Source organism: Cebus imitator, unplaced genomic scaffold, assembly GCF_001604975.1.
Source record: "Cebus imitator isolate Cc_AM_T3 unplaced genomic scaffold, Cebus_imitator-1.0 Scaffold76, whole genome shotgun sequence".
NCBI classification, from domain to species: domain Eukaryota; kingdom Metazoa; phylum Chordata; class Mammalia; order Primates; family Cebidae; genus Cebus; species Cebus imitator.
In genome coordinates this window covers 9,135,254-9,159,210 of record NW_016107391.1, presented here as the reverse complement: position 1 = coordinate 9,159,210, position 23,957 = coordinate 9,135,254, and the positions used below count along the sequence as shown (strand labels likewise).

Sequence of the window (23,957 nt, the reverse complement as noted above, 5' to 3'; positions counted from 1 at the left end):
TCCTGACCTCAGGTGATCCACCTGCCTCGGCCTCCCAAAGTGCTGGGATTATAGGCATGAGCCACCATGCCTGGCTGCCCTCTGTATTTTAAAGCAAATCCCAGATACACATCATTGTATTCTGTGCCTGTGACTGCATTGGGGATGTAACTGATTTTTGATTGACCTAATTATAATATTTTCTTTTTCATTAGGATCGTAACAGTTTTACTTTAAAACTAGAAGATACTGAAAGTTGGTTGTATGAGGATGGAGAAGACCAGCCAAAGCAAGTTTATGTTGATAAGCTGGCTGAATTAAAAGTAAGTGACTCTTGAGAGCAGAGGTATCCAGAACCCTTGTTGAAGCTTTCTCTGAGGAGCTCAAAGTTGGGAGGAATTCTCAAGTACAGAAGACAGACTGAAAATAATGTTTGATAAACTGAACCTTTTATGACTTAGACTTATTATCATTCTCACTTTTAGAATCTTGTAATAACAATGATTTTTCCGAAAACTGAGTTTAGGTTTGTAATGCTTCACTGATTTGGGCATTTAGTGCATTCTTGGTGTTGAGATACAAAGCCTTGCAAGACTTAGTACCTGCCTTAAAGGCATGGGCAGTGCAGTTGGGGCAGAGCTGTTTCTGTTTATGAGTTTGTATTCTATTCTCAATAAAAGCAAAGAATCTGTTTTTTTTTTTTTTTTTTTTTTTTTTTTAGAAAAAATTTTTTTTTGTCACCCAGCTTGGAGTGCAGTGGCCTAGTCTTGGCTCACTGCAATCTCTGCTTTCCGAGTTCAAGCGATTCTCATGCTTCACCCTGCAGAGTAGCTGAGATTACAGGCACACGCCACCATGCCCAGCTAATTTTTGTATTTTTAGTAGAGACCGGGTTTCACCATGTTGGCCAGGTTCGCCTTGAACTCTTGACCTCAGGTGATCTGCATGCCTCGGCCTCCCAGAGTGCTGGGATTATAGGTGTGAACTACTCTGCCTGGCCAAAGCATCTGGATTTAAATATTCTGATCTTATTTATTTATGCCCCAAATCTGATCTTTTAACATTAGGATTAAAAACGTAAAGAATTATATAAAATTGAGGCCTTTTGTTTGGAAAAGGATGCAGACGTATAAGAATGAACTTTTCACATTTCCGTTTAATTTTAGCTCAGGATTACTTGGTTTCTTATAGAACTGGGCCATTTCAAGTCTCACTTGGTCACCCAGGCTGGAGTGCGGTGGTGTGATCACAACTCACAGCAGCCTTGACCTCCCAGGCTCAGGGGTTCCTTCTGCCTCAGTCTCCCAAGTAGCTGGGACTACAGTTGTGTGCCATCATGCCTGGCTGTTTTAATTTTTTGTAGGGAAAGGGGTCTCCCTGTGTTGTCCAGGCTGGTGTTGGAACTCCTGTACTCAAGAAGTTCTACCTTGGTCTCCCAAAATGCTGGGATTACAGGTGTGTGCCACCGCACCTGACCAAACATTTCTTTTTTCTTTTTTTTTTTGTTTTTTGAGACGGAGTTTTGTTCTTGTTGCCTGGGCTGGAGTGCAATGGCGATATCTTGGCTCACTACAACCTTCGCCTTCTGGGTTCACGCAAATCTCCTGCCTGAGCCTCCCGAGTAGCTGGGATTACAGGCGCCTGCCACCACACTTGGCTAGTTTTTTGTATTTTTAGTAGAGACAAGTTTTTCCATGTTGGTCAGGCTGGTCTTGAACTCCCAACCTCAAGTAATCATCTGCCTCAGCCTCCTAAAGCCCTGGGATTACAGGTGTGAGCCATCGCACCTGGCCCAAACATTTCTTAATATCACTGTTGTATTAACTTTTCAAGTTCCAGTTATTTTATAAATGATTTTTTTCTGTTCAAATCAGTATCCATGTAAGGGTCATAGATTTTATTGATGTCTCTTATTCCTGTGTCCCCCTCACCTTTTCCTTATTCATTTGATAAGGAAATTGGATTATTGGTTCTGTAGGATTTTACCATACTAGGATTTTGCTGATTTTCACCTCCATGGTAGTGTTTAACAAAAAGTTGATCGTTACATCTAGAGGTTCCATCAGATTCAGGTGTTTTTTTGTTTGTTTTTTGTTTTTGTTTTTTTTAAAGATTTTAAATCAAAAGCATTTTTTATTTTTGGCAAGTATACTTTATATTTAGTGCTGTGTACCTTTTAGGTGGCACCTAATTTTTGGTGGTCTCCCTGCTGTGTTTTGAGAATGAGGGCTCAGGTGACAAATTGAAGTGACTCCACATGGAACCGTGTTGAGATATAGTCTCATACCCCTTCTCAAGTAGCTTCTTGTTTCCAGTGGGCTGGAGGAGTATATCTGACTTCTTATTATATATAGCACATGTAGATTAAGTATGCTTTATAACCAATCTTAGTAGAAACAGTACAGCTCTGGATAGTTGAACTGCCATATGAAGAATTTGTGTGTTCGTCTGTTAAGAATCTAGGTCAACCTATTAAGACGCGATTCCAAGAATCTGAAGAACGACCAAAATTATTTGAAGAACTAGGGAAACAGATCCAGCAGTATATGAAGATAATCAGCGCTTTCAAAAACAAGGTAACTTATTTTCTTTTTCCTACTCTTACTTTAGTAAAATTAACTTTTTTTCCTGAGACAGAGTCTCGCTCTGTTGCACAGGCTGGAGTGTAGTGATGCAATCTCGGCTCACTGCAAACTTCTACATCCCGGGTTCAATCGATTGTCCTGCCACAGTCTTCTGAGTAGCTGGGATTACAGGCGTGTGCCACCACTCCCAGCTTATTTTCGTATTTTTAGTAGAAATGGGGTTTCTCCAGGTTGGCCAGGCTGGTCTCGAACCCAAGTGATCTGCTAGCCTCGGGCTCCTAAAGTGCTGGCTGGTATTATAGGCATGAGCCACTGCACCCGGCTATAAAGTTAACTTTTGAGGCTTTACATAGCATTTTTTTTCTCTTGTTTTCATTAACTTGTTTAGTAGTACTTTTTATTTTGCATGTTAAGTAGTACTTTTTATTTTGCATGTTAATATAATGTGTAATGTTTTATAGCATCTTAATAACCATTGGATTTGCTGCATCTCTTTAATAGGTGGAATCTGTAATTGAGCAGTGTTTTTTAGTTTCCTTTTCGTTAATGTCTGACTTAACATACTCTATACTGGTCTTTCTAAAAACACCTGAGGCCAGTAATTTGTCTTGTTATGGAGATATAGGACTGTCTATCTCAATGGTAAACTGTTTTTGAGCACTGTGTGATACTCCATAAATATCTTACTGAATCCACACAGTACTCTGATAAAGTAGGTGGTGGTATCAGCATTTATAGATAAATTCCAACTTATTTAAGCCTCACTTCCCTTAAACTACATTCAGGGTCACTAAATTGGGAGACCTGTCATTTAGCCAGAAGTCTGACTCTAAAGTTCAGACTTTGGAGTATAAAGTTCCTCCATTTACCCCAGGTTCTTGACGTATTTTCATTGCAAGAAACTTTGAGTGATAAATGAGCTTTTGTTGTTGTTGTTGTTGTTNTTTTTTGGGACAAGCTCTCATTTTGTTACCCAGGCTGGTGTGCAGTGGCGAAATCTCGGCTCACTGCACTCTCAATCTCTCTGGCTCAAGCAGTTCCCCTGCCTCCGCCTTCCCAAGTAGCTGGGACTACAGGCATGCACCACTATACTCAACGAGGGTTGTCTTTTTTTTTTTTTTTAAGATGGGGGTTTTACCATGTTACCCAAGCTGATCTTGAACTGCTGAGCTAAGTGATCCACCCACCTTGACCTCCCAAAGTGCTAGGATTACAGGAATTAGCCATCTGGCCCCACCTTTTTTTTTCCCTCCTCCTCCTTTTGTTGTGAGACAGGGTCTCAGTCTGTTGCCTACCCTGGAGTGTGGTGGTATGATTATAGCTCACTGCATCCTTAACCTCCTGGGCTCAAGTGATCCTCCTGCTTGTCAGCCTCCTGAGTAGCTGGGACTACAGGCGCATGGCTCCCACGCCTGTCTAATTTTTAGACTTTTTGTAGAGATGGGCTCATCATGTTGCCCAGGTCTTACAAAGTCGTGGGCTTAAGTGATCCTCCTGCCTCAGCCTCCCAAAATGCTAATACAAGTGTGAGCCACCACACCCAGCCTGAAAGAGCTTCTTTTAAAAATAGTATTCATTATAGTTTTGGTTCTGAACTAGCATGCTGAATCCTCAACTCTCATATCTAATGTAATTTTTTTGCATTGTGAAATTATGTACATAAGATTTTGTATAAATCAGGTGCTGCTATTTATCTTGTTGAAGCCTTTTAATTGACACCTTATGAGTTTTCTCGGCCTTTAAAATGTAAATCTGATCTGAGCGTATTAAAACACTGGGATTAGGTTTCTTTTGAATATTTAATTTCTATTCAGATTGTGAGGCTAAATATGCTTTATTGTTTGAAAGGTTATAAGTTTTTGAAAAATGGCAGAAACTAGACAATATTTGGGGAGGGAGGGCATAATCCTTTTAACACTTGTCTGTCTGTCTCCTGGTTGCAGGAGGACCAGTATGATCATTTGGATGCTGCTGACATGGTGAAGGTAGAAAAAAGCACAAATGAGGCAATGGAGTGGATGAATAACAAGCTAAATCTGCAGAACAAGCAGAGTTTGACCATGGATCCAGTTGTCAAGTCAAAAGAGATTGAAGCTAAAATTAGGGTAATTTAAGACTTTATTTAATAGTCTGTTCTTGACAGCATTATTATTAATAGTCCTCAAGTTACATTTAGGAGCGAACTTTATTACAGTGTCTTAGCTTCTAGGTTGAGGGTTGGGTGGAGGGAGAGGATGGATTTGGGTTTAGCCTGTCTTGTAAAATTTGTTAATTTTTAAAGAAACCACAGTTTTCTCTCTTACCCATTCCAGGAGCTGACAAGTACTTGTAGCCCTATAATCTCAAAGCCCAAACCCAAAGTGGAACCTCCAAAAGAGGAACAAAAAAATGCAGAGCAGAATGGACCAGTGGATGGACAAGGAGACAACCCGGGCCCCCAGGCTGCTGAGCAGGGTACAGACACAGCTGTGCCTTCGGATTCAGACAAGAAGCTTCCTGAAATGGACATTGATTGATTCCAACACATGTTTCTATTAAAACAGACTATTATAAAGCTTTAAGTTGTCAACTTTGTTCTAAGTATCAACTAGAGCAAGTGAATACTGAAGATTTCTTAGTCAGTTTTTAGGGGATTTTGGGGAAGGGGAAATAGGTAATGTATGGAGCATTTTGACTTCTAAATAGTTAGATACAGAAATTAAGTGCATTGTATCTTTTTCATAATGGTACTATTTAGAAGCCCAGTTAGTCTTACTGAGCTTATGCTTCACTCCTTTATGTTTAACCATGTGTCTACAAGAATAAGTTTGTTTTGGAAAGTTGAGCAAAAGCTACAGCTCTAGCTATCCAGCAGACTTTTCATTATGACTTACATGGCAGGAGCTCTAATTATGCTTTAAAAATCTGTTGTGGAGATTGCTCCAAAGTCTCCCTGCCTGGTGTGGGGATGGGGTCTCCCTCTTTGTGAGGGTTGGAGCATGGCATGGCATGGATTAACAGCAGAAGAACAAGGGTGTGCTCTGAGCTTCTTATTTCACCTCCACCCTCACCTGTGTTCTCTTCCCCCTCTCCCGATAAAAGGGCTCCCATTGTAAATGCCATGTACTGCTCTCTGGAAAATAGACCCTCTTGCTTAGAGCAATAAAACCCTCTTAGCTGAGGGTTTTAAACCTGGAGCCTCTTCCTGAAAGTGTATTCACGAATACCCCAAGCGTCAAGGTCTAAATAATTTTATCTTCAAAAGATTAGAATTGGGTAGATGTACTGTTGGATATGATAGCCATGGTAAATTTAACTGAGGAATTACATCCTTGTTAATTTTGGTGTAAAGATTTGGATCCTGGCCTGTTTATTCAGGTGTGAGATGTTCTGTATAAATTTTTGAGGTATAGCTTGAACTGCTAGGACAAGAGTTAAAAGTTCTTTTTAGCTCATTCACAAATCACTTGTGTGTTAAGTATTACTGTCTGTCATGAACCTGCCAATTTGTACATGGTAAGCAGCTGACAGATGATACAAAAAAACGAAGATACACTGGATTGTACTGGACGAGTCTGAAATTAGTGTTCAAGAAGTGTGGTGCCTGATGTTATAACAACACTTTATTCTTAACTGTGTGGCCAGTGTCGGGTATACCAAAGCATTCCTCTGACTGCTTTTTGGGGCAGTGTTGATAGGAGTGAGGCATTTTGAAAAATCCAAGGAAAGCCTGTGTTCCAGGCCAGAGCTGGTACCTGCTTTAAGAAACTGTTACAAGGCTTGTTGGTAATGTTTTGGATCTTTGTAAAAATTGATATTCTGTATAACAGAGTGCCTCTGTTACTTTTGGCCTATGTTGTTAGAAATAAGATGATATCTTGTATAGTTAGAATTAAGCTTCTGTCCATCACGAGATACATTGAAAAGTTTTAGAGTGTTACAGGCTCTAAAGTGCTATGGAGAACAATTGCTTAGGAGGAGGAAGGGAAAAGCATGCTTATGTTGGTGTGTAAGCATGCACGGAGGCCTTGTGGCACCACAACAAGGCCCTGTTCTTAGCGCATCCTCTGTTCTCTACACGTCATGCTTCGAGAGTTCAAGCTGGCCTGCTGTGAAGCCAATGGCTATTTTAAAGTGCTGGCTGCAGGATTAAGCCAACCCTTGTACAACTGGCCCAATCCTAATGGCCATTTCTTCTTAAAAAAAAAAAAATTTTTTTTTTGGTATGTGCATGTGTGTGTGTGTGTGGAAGGGTGTGGGTGTTGGGATGGGGGTGAATTTGAAGTTAAAACTAGAAACAAGATGATGTGGTCTGCTAGCTCTCTGCTTAGACAGGCTATAAGACCAATTGGATTTACATAGAGGCCAGGCCAGAGAGTGGTAATTTATGGCTTGTGTACAGACAAGCATTTATCCAGGTTGCGTTATCCAAACTGATTTGTTAAAGCTCCAGGTCACGTTCTTACACTAAGAAAATCATTCAGTAAATGAGACAAGTTTAGGAAAAACTAATAAAAGAAACCTGTCTTACACTTGAATGGTTTCCTTAATTCCATAATGAAGGCTGCTGCTGCGTGTGTGTGTTGTGTGTGTGTGTGTGTGTGTGTGTGTGTGTGTGTGTGTGTGTGTTGCGGGATGTTTTTTCAGTAAAAACTTTAGGAGTAGGAACCCTAAATTTCACTTAACGTCTGTTGAAGACCTCCATTGAAGTTGCCTAATTTTTCTGTACTTATTCTGCAGTCGAGTATTGGCCCAGTCCCTTTGATGTGTAGGAATCCTTGTCTTGCTCCTGTGACTGGGCCTTACTTTGAGGGTTTTGTTAGCAGAAGGTGGGGGTTATGGCATAAAGGTAAGTGCTAGGACTGATACCTTCCCAAAGTACAGCATGGCCCAGAGTGTGCTGTAACAGTGCCGCCACGGAATATGTGGTGTGGCTGCGTGGAATGTGTGCTGGTGTGTATGTGCGGTGGCAATGGGTGTTGAAAGGGCATGAAGCCAGTGAAAAAGACCTTAATTGGACAAGGCATGGGTATAGATGAGGAGGGGCCAGAGGTTTTGTTACCTGGGTCATGCCACTTACACAGTCCTAGTCCTCTGACTGTACAAGGAGCAGCTTCCCTTCCAGGGCCTACCAACAGGGCCTATTGTAGCCACGTGTCTAAGAAACGTGTCTCTAATAGGTTTGACTTCCTCTTGAGCATCTAAGTGGTTTCTGTACGGGGTATGGGAATTGTTAGATGTGGTAGAAAGCGCTGAGATAGCTGGGTACAGTGATACGCACCTGTGATCCCAGCTACTTGCGGGGGCTGAGCTGGGAGGATCCCTTGAGCCCAGGGGGTCAAAGCTGCAGTGAGCTGAGATTGCAGCACTGCAACTCCAGCCTGGGTGATAAAGTGATACCCTGTCTCCATTAAAAAATGGGGGGCTGAGAGATCAGGGTTCTATTGTAGGGTAGTGGGAGCCGTTTTGGGGGGTATAGGGGGGTTGGGGGATGTTAGAGGTAGTGGGACTTTAGTCCATCTTTGAGGGAGCAGCCAAATGAAGGGGAAAATGGCCGGTTTTGGTACATGCAGGAAGAGGGAAGAAGTAAGTGTGGTTCCAGCTCAATACCATGCTTTAGAAGTTGGGATAGTAGTTGATCTTACTGGAGTAGTGACAGGATGATGTGAGGCAGGCTTCAGGGGCTTGGTGATGGTTGTTTTTTGATCTGACTCGGTAGTGCATTCATCTGTAAACTTGATCTATTTCAGTAATTTTAAGTGTCTTTAATAGGTGTGTGTTACATTTTTACACAAAGAATGTAGGTTATAGAACTATATAGTCTCATGTTTGGAAAGAACATGAAATGGATTTGCAATAGAAAACCAGAAGGATTTTCCCAGATGAAGTGTTTTTAGGGTGGGATTGTGAGTGAGTGTTTGCATATTTTTGCTTTTTTAAAAAATTTTTCTTTTTTGAGACAGTTTTGCTCTTGTTGCCCAAGCTAGAGTGTAGTGGTACAATCTCGGCTCACCACAACCTCTGCCTCCCAGGCTCAAGTGGTTCTGCTTCAGTCTCCTGAGTAGCTGGGATTACAGGCATGGGCCACCACACCTGACTAGTTTTTTTTATTTTTTATTTTAGTAGAGATGGAGTTTCTCCATGTTGGTCAGGCTGGTCTCGAACTCCCAACCTCAGGTGATCCGCCCGCCTCAGCCTCCCAAAGTGCTGGGATTACAGGTATGAGCCACCATGCCCGGCTGCTTGTGTTTTCAAATATTTCTACGGTAAGCATTTAGGGCCACGCATGGTGGCTCATGCCTGTAATTGCAGCCGAGGTGGGAGATCTCTTGAGCCCAGGAGTTCGAGACCAGCCTGGGCAGCATGGGGAGACATCCCCTACCCTCTCCTGTCACTTTAATAAAAGCATTTAGGAATTTTATAATGTTAAGAAAATTAGAAGTATGTTTTGAAGAATTGGCTCCAAGATTTCAAACCTAGAATACAAGATACAATTGTACATGTGGAACTTACAGTCTTTCTTTAGAGTCATCCAAGATGTGGGCATTCAGATAAGATTGAGAAGTTTTCCTGGGTAGGGTGAGACATTGAAGCTCCAGATGGGTGTGGAGGGAATCTTTTGGGGCTGGAGGTGCGTTCCTGGTTCACGGAATGAAGGCTTGTGTTTAGGTATGTTAGGAAGATGAAGTGGAAGCCTTGAAAGAAACAAGGAACTGCCAGAGGGGAATTATGGTGCATAAGGAATGTTGGGAGGAAGGAGGTTAATGTGAGATACGGCAGTGGCCAGCAGGGTTAGATACTTCAGGAGGGCGGGGGCTGGGTGGGTTCAAGGGGCTTGAGATGAGGCCCTAGGTGCTGAGTACTTGGTCATGAAGCTTGGCCTCTCTGAAAGGAGGCATCAGTCTGCAAGAAAGGACATTGGGCAGTGTCCTGTGCCCACAGTCCTGTGTGTAAATGGAGATGGTTCCCACTACTCAGCTGAGACCATTGGGACTCTTGGAATTGCTAGTATCTTCCTTGGATGTACTTGGCTTTGGCTGGGGCACCCCTGGGCCATGACCCTCTAACCTGGAATGTCACTGTCCTTGTGAAATGGATGCTGCTGTTTTGAGCAGATACTGCAAGAAGTGTACAAACTAAGGAGGTGACTTCTTGAGCTTCCTTCAGTCTAGGAGGCAAATAGGGAAGACAGCCAAGTTGAGGTAGAAGCAACACAGGATCAGGGAGGGAAAGACCTCAGAGACTGTGGAAAAAAAATAACACATTGCTTTCCAGATTTGCTCGATATCTATGGACAAGTGCCAGGCTAATCCTGACCTTACTCTTCCAGTTTTAGTACACGTCATTAGGACAGGAAGAATAGAGGGACTCTTTACTCCTGCTTCCTCAGTGGAATTTGTCAGCTTCAAACACAATGCAGAAAAGAATACAGAAAACTGTTTTCATCAGGCCTGTTCACTAGCATGTCTGGGTTTACATCCTTCAAGGGCCAGGTGGACTATTAGATTTGGAGTCCTGGATCAGTGGAGGGAGAGAAAGCACTTCAAGTACTTTTCTTAACACAAGTAAGCAGACCCTTACCACCATATATTGGAGGTCTTACATTTTTTTCCTACATAAACTTTAAAATATATTTTAAAATATCTATTATTTAAATTAGACTCAGCTAATGCTTGCAGTAGAGAAAGCTGGAAACAGATGGTCTTGGAAGACAACTCAGAGGCCCAGCTTCCAGGAAGTAAATTCCAGCAAAGAGTTTCTAAGGATGAGCTGGGTCAGTATATATTCCAGGAAAGGATGGTCTCAATTATAGGATTTTTTTTTTTTTTTTTTTTTTTTAAAAAAAAAAAAAAAAAAAAAAAAAAAGAATGAAGGAGAGGAAGAAAGAGGAAGAGGGAGAGAGAACCAAAGTGTTGCTTTATTGCCCAGGCTAGAATGCAGTCTAAAAATGGGTATTGAAAACCTCTTTTATACCAATAATTGTGCTTAATAATGGAGACAGGAAAAAATGAGGGAAGAAAAAAACAAGCAGCCAACCAATATTTCATTTAAACCTGTAAGTAGGTGTGATGTGGTACTGATAAAAGTGTATATTCTGTGTATTTAAAGTGGAGAGTTCTATAAATGTTTATTAAGTTTACTTGTTCCGGATCTGAGTTCAAGTCCTGGATATCCTTGTTAATTTTCTGTCTCGTTGATCTGTCTAATATTGATGTTGAAGTCTCCCACTATTATTGTGTGGGAGTCTTAAGTCTCTTTATAAGTCTTATGTATCTGGATGTTCCTGTATTGGGTGCGTATATATTTAGGATCGTTAGCTCTTCTTGTTGCATTGATGCTTTTACCGTTATGTAATCTCCTTCTTTGCCTCTTTTGATCTTTGTTGCTTTGAAGTCTATTTTATCAGAGGTGAGAATTGCAACTCCTGCTTTTTATTTATTTATTTTTGCTCTCCATTTGGTGGTAAATCTTTCTTCATCCCTTTGTTTTGAGTCTTTTTGTATCCTTGCATGTGAGATGGGTCTGGATGCAGCATACTGATGGGTTTTGGCTGTGTCTTTTGATTGGGGGATTTAGTCGATTTAAATTTAGGATTAATAATAATATATATTAGTTTAATACTGCCATTTGATGTTAGCTGGCTGTTTTGCCCATTAGTTGATGTAAATTCTTCATTATGTTGATGCTCTTTACTTTTTGGTATATTTTTGGAAAGGCTGATACTGGTTGTTCCTTTCTATGTGTAGTGGTTCTTTCAGAAGCTCTTGTAAAGCAGGCCCGGTGGGGATGAAATCTGAGTACTTGCTTGTTCACAAAAATTTTACTTTTCCTTCGCTTATGAAGCTTAGTTTGGCTGGATGTAAAATTCTGGGTTGAAAGTTCTTTTCTTTAAGGATGTTGAATATTGGCCCCCACTCTCTTCTAGCTTGTAGGGCTTCTGCTGTGAGTCTGATAGCCTTCCCTTTGTGGGTAACCTGACCTTTTTCTCTGGCTGCCCTCAGTATTTTCTCCTTCATTTCAACCCTGGTGAATCTGACGATTATGTGCCTTGAGGTTGGTCTTCTTGAGGAGTATCTTTGTGGTGTTCTCTGTATTACCTGGAGTTGAATATTGTACTGCCTTGCTAGGTTGGGAAAGTTTTCCTGAATAATATCCTGAAGCGTATTTTCCAGCTTGGATTGATTCTCTTCGTCACATTAGGTACACCTATCAAACGTAGATTAGGTCTTTTCACATAGTCCCATATTTCATGGAGACTTTGCTCGTTCCTTTTTATCCTTTTTTCTCTAGTCTTCTTGTTTTATTTCATTAAATTGGTCTTCGACCTCTGATATCCTTTCTTCTGCTTGATCATTTTGGCTGTTAAAACTTGTGCATACTTTGCAAAGTTCTCGTGTTGTGTTTTTCAGCTCCATTAATTCACTTATATTCCTCTTTAAATTGTCTACTCTCATTAGCATTTTGTCAAACCTTTTTTCAAAGTTCTTAGTTTCTTTGCATTGGGTTAGAACATGTTCTTTTAACTCACAGGAGTTTCTTATCATCCACCTTTTGAAGGCTGATTCTGTTAATGGAACACACTCGTTCTCCATCAGGCCTTGTTCCGTTGCTGATGAGGAACTGTGATCCTCTGTAGAGGGAGAGGCGTTCTGATTTGGGGTATTCTCAGCTTTTTTAGGCTGGTTTCTTCCCTTCGTTATAAATTTACCCATCTGTCATCTTTGTAATTACCAACTTTCGAATTGGGTTCCTGAGTGGAGGTCCAACTTGTTGATTCTCAGTGCCGGAATCTGAGCAACCCACTGCACCGGCCAAAACAGCAGCGTTATGATTGATGGTGCTTTTCTGACTCTGCACCAAGAACCGCTGCACCAAGAACCGCTGCGCCAAGGCGCTGGCAAAACTGCCACACCAGCCACAAGAGTCACGCTGGCGACCCGAGTGGCTCCTCTGCTGGGAATCTCCTGGTCTGTGAGCAACAAAAATTCTTCTGAAAGTGTGGCGTCCTCTCGTTCTCTGCGCTTTCACTGGGAGCTACAATCCCGAGCTGCTAGTGATCAGCCATCTTGGATCTCTCTCCCAATTATAGGATATCTTTCAGTAGTAACAGGGGGGAGGTTTGTAGGACCCATGTGAGGTTGGAGGTTGCCATGAGGAGCCAGTGAGCTGTGTGGGTTAGGAAAGTTGAGAGGGCCCCTCAACTTTGAGAGGGTTAGGAAAGTTGAGAGGTTAGTAAAGGAGGTAAAGCCTCACCCATGGTAAAGGAGGCTCCAGCATGGGTGAAGGTCTGTCCTCTGTGACTGGTCCTGTCCTTGTCTTCTGCATCCCACAACTGAAGGAGGGACCCTGCCTGGGTTACAGCTGCCTCTCTGTAGTCCGGCATGAAGTGCGCAATGGAGAAAGTGCTCAGTGAACACTTGTAGGCAGAAATGCAGTATTTTCTTGTTTTCTATTGTTTTCAATGAGGGGTAAAATGGTAGGACTCTTCTTGAAGTCATCCAACGTTCCATTTTTGGGGATGAGGAAAGAGTAAGTCTCACAGAATGGGTGGATGGCAGAATCACGAATTCTGATGCCAGCTGTTTTGAAGAGCGTTACTTTTCTGGAAAGTTGTATGGCTAGACTATGGGGTTTTGCCTTCCAAAAATTCGCCCTGAGTATAACATTAGTTGGAGTAACACTCCTCAAGAATCTGAGGTTCTCCTTGGGCCAATTCTGATCTGGTCTTGTGTGAAAATGCAGTGCTTGTGTTGCCACATGGGGGCGCCATCGCTCTTCCTTTACCGTGGTGGCTGGCTCCACGCGGGTAGATCAGACTTCACTCCTTGAGAGGATTTCCAGAAGTTTGGAGAACACAGCCAGCCACCTCCTCTCCTTCTGGGTAGCTAAAAGCAAAATAAATATGGTTTAACAGAGGCCTCAAGCTAGCAAGCTGGGGCTCAAGCAAAAAAGTCAGCCTTTTGCTACTAACCTCTTAGGTCCTTACCACCCAAACTATGGCATCACTGTTACAAAAGAAGAATCTTGCACTGATCTCAGACCTCGGGCAGATCCCAGCCCAGTGCTTCTCAGCATACCTGGAGGTCTTGCTAAAATGCAGATTCTGATTCAGCAGGTCAGAGTGGGGCTGAAGAGTCTATTTCTAACAAGTTCCCAGGAGATGCCAATCATGAACTGCTTTGACTGGGAAAGACAACCTATAGCAGCCCCAGTTCCTTCATCTATAAAACTGGGGTAACGCCAGACCTGTCTGGCACGTGAGATGATGGACATAGAAAGCATTGAAGAAAGAATAAAGGTATTGCTCACAACAGGTGTGTAACTTGCCCTTTAAAGTGCAGAGCAGCTGACCCAGACATCAACAGTCCGAGTTACCACAGCCTCCTGGCCTCCTTTCTTGTCCTTACCCCACCAGGAGCTTAGGCTTCAGAGGAACAAGGTACAAAGTCAACCTAAGGACCAGAGATGTTCCCGTGTGGCGTGGTCATAGCCCTTGGTGGGGAGGGAGTGCTGCTTCCTGCCCCTGGGGTGACCCGTGAATCCATCCTCCCAGATGGAGGAACGGAGGTCCCTCTGTTCCTTTTAACTTGAGCCACTCCAATGGACTCAGCCTTGTGTGATCCCATTAGTAGCCTCAGAAAGGAGCAGAAACAACGCACTAACCCTTGTTCAAGGTGGGGTTCTGTGGATAGAGCTGTGGATAGAGACTCCTAGAAAGCAGCCATTGGCCTCTGAATCCTGGGCATCCACTGCAGAGAAGCGAGGAAGAGCTTCAGAATGCCTAGGTTCCATTGAGCCTCCTGAGGCCCGCATGTGTTTCCTTGCCTTAACTTGTGGTGGAGAGGCCAAATCTGCCTGGGATAAAAGAGACAAGAAGGCTGGGCATGGTGGCTCATGCCTGTAATCTCAACACTTTGGGAGGCTGAGGCAGGTGGATCACCTGAGGTCAGGGGTTCGAGACCGGCCTGGCCAACATGGTGAAACCCCATCACTACTAAAAATAAATTAGCCTGGCATGGTGGTGGGTGCCTGTAATCCCAGCTCTCTGGAGGCTAAGGCATGAGAATCCTTTGAACCCAGGAGGAGGAGGTTGCAGTGAGTCGAGATCGCGCCGCTGCACTCCAGCCTGGGCAACAAGAATGAATCTGTCTTAAAAAAAAAAAGAAAGAAGAAAAGAGACAAGAAGGCCGGACGTGGTGCCTCACGCCTGTTATCCTAGCACCTTGGGAGGCTGAGGTGAGCAGATTGCCTGAGGTCAGGAGTTTGAGACCAGCCGGGTCATCACAGTGAAACCCCCTCTCTACCAAAAGTATAAAGTATCCGAGTGTGGTGATGCACACCTGTAATCCCAGCCACTTGGGAGGCTGAGGCATGAGAATTGCTTGAACCCAGGAGGTGGGGGTTGCAGTGAGCCGTGATTGCACCACCGCACTCCAGCCTGGGCAATAGAACGAGATTCTGTCTCGGAAAAAAAAAAAAAAGACAAGATTTCCCGGTGTATGAAATTTCCCCCATTCCTTCAAAGAGGATTGCCTCTTGGCATTCATCACTGTCTACAAATTCTGTCTTGGCCAGCTTGTTTTCCAGATTTCTGTAATGTCCAATCTGGGAACCGGCAGAAGAGACAACACAGGAGAGGCGGAGGAGAAAGCTGGGAGGAATCTCACTGTGGACCAGCCCCCAGGCCCTCCTTTGAGGTATAGCAGTGGCTCCAGTGTGCATCTGAATTCCTTGGGAGCCTTGTTACACAAACGACTGGGCCCACCCTCCAAATTTCAGATTCCATAGGTCTTCAGCGGGGTCCTGGAGTTTCATTTCTAACAAGCTCCCAAGTGAGCCTGCTGTTTTTGTTGTGCAGATAGAGTCCCGGTGATGGTGATGGGTAAAGGAGGAATCACTGGGGCTGCTGATTCACATCACAAACAGCTGCAGGTGATGGGGGTTGTGGGCGGGAGGTGGAAAGGGCGAGAAAGGGCGAGACGGAGTACAATGGTGAGGAGCAGGAGAAGGAGAGGCACAGCGTTTCTGAAGAAATGCCAAGGAAAGTTTAGAATTTCTCTGGAACTGTTTCTGACCACAGGATGTTGTGTCTTGTGGGCTATGGGGCTTGGCCCTAGCTTGGCTGTGGCCAGTGCTAGGAGGCGGAACGGCTCTTCTCCAGGTGACTGGCTTGTCTCTGTGCTGCTCCTGACTCCGTGCTGCTCCTGACTCCGTGGTGCTCCTGACTCTCTGGCCTCGCTGGGTGGCAGGCAAGTCTGTGACTTCTTTATCCGCGTGTGTCTTTCTCCTGGCCAGGTGGAAAGCTTCCCTAGGGTGGAGGAGGCATTTGCCAGTTGAGGTTCCTTCTCTAATGGCACCCACAAGCTGGGTCGCAGGTACCCACCCCTATCCTCTGCTCCTGTCCTCAAACTGGAGAATTGCTCTGTGGCCTGGAGGGGCCCTCACAGCCCAAGGGAAAGGCCTCGGGGTCTCTGATGTTCCGGGTGACACACGTGTCAGGCAATTTCCATTAAATCAGATCCAGCACTTTAGCTTGCTCCATACAGCTTTTAAGGACACTAAAAATAAGCCCTAAATTGGAGCTAACTCATCAAGCAGCACTATCTGTTAATGAAATTGCTTCCTGTTAATTTGAGTTTACAAAGTAAGTGGCTCCTGACAATCTGGCATAGCTGTCATGCACCCACCCCCCAGGAATGGGCGGCCAGTGGAGGACTTCACGTGGGAGCCGAGGACGTTCTGACCTCAAGTGCCATGGCAACCAAGGGACCTGGGGGCTACAACGAATGGGGAGCCTGGCTTCGTTTGTTGGCTTGTTTGTCCTTCGTAACCATTCTCTGAGCGGCCAGCTCTTAGTCTAGCGGGGCCTACAAATCAATAGATAATTAACAGTCAGCGTGCAAGGTAGTGACAAGATAGTACAAGGAGCTAGGGAGCAGCCTAAGGAGGTAGCCAAGAGCCGGGGTAAAGGATGAGTGTGTGTCAGCTGCATAAGTGAATGGAGAGAGGGTCTGGTGAGGAGCTGGAGGCGGAGGGAGAGCTGGACTACAGATGTGCAGGAAGTGACCAGTAGTCGGGGTGGAGAGCTCAGGGCGGAGAATAGAGACAGATAAGGCTGACAAGACCCTGGCCAAGGCCTGCAGCGCAGATGCTGTCAGTGGGTGAAACGCCAGGACCCCACTTTATATGAAGCCACATAAAAGGCTCCCTGCCTTCTTTTTGCAGTAATTACTTGATCTAGGGGTTGGAAGGATGCTGGTCTTGGAAAGGGGGCCTTGTGAAATTCAAGATGAGAAACACCATCAGAGATGGGATGGTGACAAGCAAAGTCAGATTCTAGGAAAGGCCAAAGAGTCCCTGGCAGGGAGGAATCTGCCCTTATGATACAGGAGGGAGGGGGGCATCTTTACCCCAGCCCCTGCAACTTGAGGGCATCTGGGTGTGTGCATGGAGAGAGCTGGCTCCCGAGTCACAGTGCCTTAGGCCCAGGCACCTTTGCTGGGGGCACTGCTGCCTGAGTGTGGCCCATTTGAATAGGCAGAAGGAGCGGGTCAGGGAGCTCAGCAGGTGTAGCACATCTTGAGGCTGCTTGTGGCTCCAGGGCCTGGCTGTGGAACCCACTGAGGCCTGGCGCCCATTGTCAGACACAGCAGCCAAGTCATCCAAGTGAGCAACATCTCATGGAGGCTGGAAATGTTTGGGGAGGGAATTCCTGGGGCTCAGAACACTTCTGTCTTTCATACTGAGACAAATGAGGGCTTCATTTGTACCTAGATGAAGGGCCTTGATTTTTTTCCTGAGGGTATTCGTAAGGCATGGTGAGTTTTTGTTTTTAGAGGCAGGGTCTCACTCTTTTGCCTAGGCTGGAGGACAGTGACATGATCATAGCTCAGTGTAGCCTCAAGCTCCTGGGCTCAATTGATCTTCCTGCCTCAGCCTTCTCAGTAATTGGGACTACAGGCATGAGCCACCATGCCTGGACAGCCATGGCAAGTTTTAAAGCTAGGATGCCGTAGTGCAGTCTGCTTTGCATTATACAACGATCTGGCTGGTTTCGTGCAGAGGGAGAGAGTGGCCAGGCTGGCAGCACGGAGGCTGGTAAGGATCTGGGCCAGGTGGTGGTTGACTGTGCGGCTAGGGCAGAGGGCTTTTAGCTTTAGGAGACAGTGATGGTGGGTGAGGTGGTTGACTGGTAAGTGAGTGGAGGAGGAGGGTGGCCTGGTTTCTGTGGCTAAATGAGGGCTCTCATGTGCAATGAGTACAATCAGAGGGATCTGAGTTTTTTTTGGTTTGTTTTTTGTTTTTTGAAACAGAGTCTTGCTTTGTCACCCAGGCTGGAGTGCAGTGGTGTGATCTTGGCTCACTGCAACCTCCACCTCCCAGGTTCAAGGGATTCTCCTGCCTCAGCCTCCCAAGTAGCTGGGATTACAGGTGTGAGCCATGAAGCCTGGCTAATTTTTGTATTTGTAGTAGAGATGGGTTTTGCCGTGTTGACCAGGCTGGTCTTGAACTCCTGAGCTCAAGTGATCTGCCTGCTTCAGTCTCCCAAAGTGCTGAGATTACAGGCATGAGAGACCAAGCCCGGCTGTGATCTGCTTTTTAGAAAAAACATGGTTTTATACCTTAAGAAAGTCATGGGCTATGTTTAGAGTGGAGATTCCAGGAGCCATGAGCAGAATAATCAGTTTGGGAAATGTTTCCACAGCCCTCCTCCTCCAATGCTTGGCCCTCAAGGAACAGGGAGTTGAGGGTGAAGGGGAAGGACTGGGTGGGTTTGCAGGAAGAGCGGCTTTTGTGAGGATGCAGGTGGTTTGGGGTGAGGGCAGGACTAGGGGGTTCAACCAGTCGGATGTCTCACATTCTGTTGTAAAATAGCTTTGGGGTTGACCTGTCCCTGGAAGCATTTGCCCGCATTTATGATAGCAGTGATCAAGGAAGTTCCCAGACAATGCGTGACCTCACCTTTTCTCTGAAGCAAGTGGGAAAGAAGAATACACCCATCCCGCTGGCAGAGGATACAGTCCAGCAGGGTCAGGGCCCTATCGCAGGGCTGCTGTTCTTAGGAAGGACATGTGGGTAAGACGGCGGTGGCTCACACATGTAATCCCAGTACTTTGGGAGGCAGAGGTGGTTGGATCACTTGAGGTCAGGAGTTCAAGACCAGCCTGGCCAACATAGTAAAACCCTATCTACTAAAAATGCAAAAATTAGCTGAGAGTCATGGTGCACACCTGTATCCCAGTTTCTCACAGGCTGAGGCATGAGAATTGTTTGAACCTGGGAGGTGGAGGTTATGGTAAGCTGAGATTGTGCCACTGAACTCCAGCCTAGGCGACAGAGCGAGACTCCATCTCAAAAAAAAAAAAAAAAAAAAAGGACACACAGATGCTGCTTTTCCAGGCCAGTCACTTGTGTGTCTTCTGCTTAGCATGCTCTCTGTTCCTAGTGGACCTACATGTGCTATCATTGGTCATTTTCTCCTTCTGATGAGAATGTGGATTGACATCCCTACCTCCCTTTCACACTGGGCCCTTGAGGGGACAAGCTGGGCAGTGTGTTAATGGTTTCTGTAGAGGCTGTGGGGATGTCCCCTTCATGCTGTTTTCTTGGGCCTTTTTAGAATTATTTTAGAGGCAGACCTGGTGGTGAGTAAACTTCCCTTTTTTTCCAGCCCTATTTGTGTTAAAATGGCCCAGTTTACACTTCACCAAAACCACGGAATCATGTGGACACTTTGTTAGGGCCCTTCCTGGGCCCTGGAGGTGGAGCTGCGTGTTGGGATGGATGCACCTCTGCCCTGGACCTCAGAGGGCCAAGTGCAAGCGGCCCAGTGATTGTGAGTGTACTCAGGGCTGCTGTAACAGAGGACTCCAGCCTGGGAGGCTTAAACAGAGGACTTTGTTCTCTCTCCATTCTGGAGGCTGGAAGTCTAAGATCCAGAGGCCAGCAGGCTGGTTCCGTCTCAGGCCGTGAGAGAATCGGCTTCCGGTGGCCCAGGCATTCCTTGGTCATGGAGAGCCACCTCCCGTGTCTCTTCACATAGTCTTCCCTCTGCAGGTCTCTGTGTCCAGACTTCCCCTTTTTGTAAGGACGCCAGTCAGATTAGGGCCCACCCCAATGACTTCATTTTAACTTAACTCTAAAGACCTTAGTTCCAAGTAAGGGGCTGTTCTGAGGTACTAGAGGTGAGCACCTCAACATACCTTTTCTAAGGGGACATAAACCATTACAGGCCCCTTTGCCTGTGGGTTTCTCGAGGACTTCCAGGGCACACATGCTCAGGCAGGGTCGTGTTGGCTGAGGGTTTCCAGGATGGCCCTTGGAGCAGGGCCAGCAGCTGGCCTGCCCAGAAGGGCTCTGGGCTTGAGGAAGATGCCAAGGAACTGTTGTTGAGAATTGTTGGGGCAGCTCCACTTTCCCAGGCTCTTTGCTGTTCTCTCTACCTCCGTGCCCCTGACTTCCTTGATGGGCAGTTGTGTGAGGAGGCTTGAGACTGCGCAGAGCTGGTTGCATGACTGCCTTCCTGGAGTCTCCACCGTGGGAGTCCTGGGAACGTTTCGGAGAACGTGTATGCAAATCATATCCAAATATGCAGGAGCCTACCTTCCTACTTGGCCTGTACATACATGCCCAGAATCAGGGTGATCTGGGTTCTGGGGGGGGGTGGTGAGGGGCCTGGCCTGCGGGTCCGGATTTGCATTGCTTGACATTCTGAAGGACATTCTGAAGGACATTCTGAAGGACAGGGTCTGGGGACCCCTCTACCTCTCCTCCCAGGCCCGGGATAGTTAGGGCTGAGCCCAGAGGGCCTGACCTCTGCTGCACGTCTGTCCTCCGCTGTGTGTCGTGCAAGGGACTGAATTTGGTTCTTTTCTGCATGTTGATCATAGGAGTTGAGTAAATTATGAGGACACCAACTCTAAAATGTAGCCTTGGCTTCAGAAACGCGGGACAAAATGGCAACAACTGAATTTCAGATGTAGATCTTGTCGCATTTAACATTTATGAGTGGCAATAAAAGGGAAGGTTGGAATTGTATCTGCAGTTCTCAACCACGAGCCATAATTTTACACACTCAAACATCTGTTTTAAGATCATGGAAGAGAGTGTTGGGTAATTGGCTCCCTTTTGTCCTGGGCCCATCAGTTAGGCCCCATCAACTTTATTATAAATTCTCAGGGATTTATTAGTAAACAACATTTGGGGAGCTGGATGCTGCTGCACTGTAGCCAGGGAGCTTGAGGTGTCTGAGTTTGGACCTGTGCATCCATGCTTTCCTGGGCAGTCAAGAGCTTCTAGCCCAGGGAACCTCTACTTTGCAAGAGGCCCCTGGGGCAGGAGGGAGAGGGAGAGAAGCTAGAAGGAGCAGCTTCCCGGGAAGGAGGCGCTGAGGGTTTGTTCCCACAGCCCGACCCACCCTGGGGGCCTGTCTTGGGAGACTTGGGTGCGGAGGTGTCCGGTGGGCAGAGGTGGAAGGCTTTGGAATGGGATAGGCCTGGCCTCATCCTGGCTTCACCAGGTGTGCTGGGTGATGATGTTTTCTGTGCCTCAGCTTCCGCATCTGTAAAAATGGAGGCAATAACACTCCTTTTTCCCGAGGTGATCGTGGAGATGAACAAGAACATGTGTGAGGGCTCAGCACTGTCTGGGCACATGGAGAGACCTGGCAAGAGGGTATGAGCACCAGGGAAGTGAAAGCAGAGGGCTGTCTGCAGGAGCACTAGGGGGTCCTGGGGCGGACAGAGCTGCTTCACCCACAGCGCCAATGGCTTCCAGGTGTGGGAAGTTGCTGGTTGCACCTCCATGTCAGGGCTGGGAGATTGGGTGGTGTCCCTGCACTGCCTGGCCCCTGCTAGCTCTGCAGGCCTCGTTCTAGCCCTTAGGTGGTCCCGGTGCATCCCCAGCCCATGGCCCGACCCCTGGTCCACCTGCCTCCCCACCACCCTGCCTCCCCACCACCCTGCCTCCCCACCACCCTGCCTCCACTCCTTCAGGGGTGCTGAGCAAAGCCTGGCATTGGCTGCGGTTGGCTGCAGGGGACTCCCAGGGGTGGGTGGTCCTCCTTAAGGAGGGCTGGGGGTGGGGTCTGGCCCAGCTTACTTTCTTATTTGTATGGTGGGGCACTCACAGGACAGGAGGATAATGGGAAACCAATTGGTCTGCAGGCCTGAGCTTCAGGGTTTGGGTGGAGGGATTGCCTGGCTTGGGGCCTCTCTTTTGGGTTTACTGGCCTTGGCACCTCCTGGCTGGCTGGCTGGCCGGCCAGCCTGGAAGAGCTGAAGCTGGAGCAATTTCTCTGGGTGGCGCATGTCCCTGGATGGTTGCTCTCAGCCTGGAGCAGACAGGCTCAGCTTTCCTATTCATGACCAAAAGCTCCAAACTGGCCTCCCTGGGTGGGGTGATGAGGAACCTGAGTCTGCCCCAGAGCACCTGAGGGTAATGGAATCCCAGCAACAAACACGCAGCCTGGCTCTGTAGCTCAGACAGCCCTGAGCCTGAATCCCCACTCCCCTGTGACCCAGCCCTGGAGCCTCTAATTCACCTCTCTAAACCTCAGTGTCTTCATTTGTGAACTGGGGTGTAATAACAGAATCCACCTGTGACGATTAAACAAGCTAATGTGTGGCAAATGCTTAGTGCCACACCTGGTAACTACTAAACACTAAATCAGTGTTAGCTGTTCCTGTTCATCAGGTTAAATGAGGCGCTGGCATTCAGTGGGAGATAAACCTCATCTGGGCTTGTTGGTGAGGCATAAAGAACACAGCCTCTTGAGTCATGTAGGGCCTGGTGCAAATCCTGCCTCTTCCATCTGTGTGACCTTGGGGTCCTGGGGTTCTGTGTCCTCGCGTAAGAATATGACCTAGCTCATAGGGTTATTGTGAAGATTAAATGAAACAGTATCTTACTCAGTAAATGTAAGTTTTGTTGCTATTAATAGTATCACTCACATTCAGGGGAACATGTTTGTTTTTTGAGCCTTCTTCTCCACCCCCACAGGCTCAGCTATGTGGCTGGGGGGTGGGGTGGGGAGGTGGGGGCCAATCCTGTCAGTGTTGGGTGTAAGAGCTGAGGATCCCCCGATACCAAAAAATTCGCCCACAGTTTCCCTGGTATCAGCATGTATCCATGTATCCCTTCACCCCAACTCCAAACTGCCCAGGGAAGCCTTGAGCCTCAAGGCAAGCCAGAAACTGGTGTAATTCGCATTCGGGTCCTTGCAGGTCCAGGAGGGAAAAGGCTTTTTTATTTTTTTTCCTCCAAATAGGAAATTAGTGGCAGGAGAGGCCAGCTTGGCAGAGAGCTTGTGCCATGTTGTCTGCCAACTGGATTCAGACGCATCCTCACTGGCAGCTGGAGCTCTGGTCTCACCCAAGACATAAACCTATGTGTCCCACCCATCACCCCAGGGTGAGCACAGCACTGCCCTTGGCCTTTGGGCACCCCTGGGAGTGACTGCCCTGAAAGGTGCCAGCTTCTTCCTGTTAGAGCCAAGGAAGTGCACCAGGCCTCTGTCTCCCACCAGCAATAAGATTTTGTCTTGCTTGATCTCAAAGGCCCTGGGAAAGGCTGGGGTCCCACCAGTAGGTGGGGAACAGTGACTCAACCCCCCTTCCACCCGAGTGAATCAGAGCATGCTCCCCAGTGGCTTCTTGTGCACTTTGGATCTAACCCTCCCTCTTCACCAAGGAGATCTGGGTCTGCCCTCACCCGACCCCTGCCTTCCTCCTCCCTTGGAGCCTGCCTTTTGTTCCTTGAACGTGCCTGCTTGATTCTGAGTCAGGGCTTTGTGTAGCTCTTCCCACTGCCTGGAGGGCTCCCCACAGACACTCCCATGCCTCCCTTCCTCACTTCCTTCAGGTCTCTGCTTCTCCCCAGAGAGGCCTTCCTTGATGACCCTCTGTAAGAGTGGCCTCACCAGTGGCTCTTTTCTATCACCCCATTTCTTTCAGAGGTCTTATCACAAAAGGTGCAGAGTGAGGGGATTGATAGAAAGGTCCCAGACCTAGACACACCTGGGTGTCTGTTCTTGATCTCCTTGTTGACTGGCTGTGTGACCTGGGACAGGTTACTCACTCCCTCTGTGCCTTGGTGTAATGTGGAGATAATAACAGGACTTTCCCTTAAAGGACTAGATGAGTTGATGCACGTAAAATGCCGAGAAGGGTCAGTGTTCAGGGAGCAAGAGCAAGTATCGCCGCCTATACTTCATTACTGGTATTGCAGCTGCCGGACTGTAAGTTCCAGGAGGACCCACATCTAACCTGCTCATCCCTCTACTCCAGGATATCAAGGGCACTCAGTAAATGCTACTGAATAAACCAATGGTGCCAAGTTGATCACAGTGACCAGCAGAGCCTGCTCTCAGGTGCAGAGAAGCTTGTTCTGGGGCCTAAACTTTGTTCATGCCAC

The 23,957-nt window shown here is 46.6% G+C and overlaps 1 protein-coding gene across 2 annotated transcripts in view; it reads left to right on the top strand.

Annotated features, from left to right (window-relative positions):
- Positions 1-7,078, top strand: part of HSPA4 (heat shock protein family A (Hsp70) member 4) — a 64,622-nt gene extending 57,544 nt beyond the window's left edge. For both annotated transcript variants that reach the window (XM_017532420.2, XM_017532419.2), the window contains 4 exons: positions 195-302; positions 2,436-2,555; positions 4,508-4,669; positions 4,877-7,078. In XM_017532420.2, coding sequence (XP_017387909.1) covers positions 195-302; positions 2,436-2,555; positions 4,508-4,669; positions 4,877-5,080 — 594 coding nt within the window. In that variant the 3' untranslated portion in view covers positions 5,081-7,078. The remainder of the gene's footprint in view (positions 1-194; positions 303-2,435; positions 2,556-4,507; positions 4,670-4,876) is intronic.
- The last annotated feature ends 16,879 nt before the right edge of the window (positions 7,079-23,957 follow it).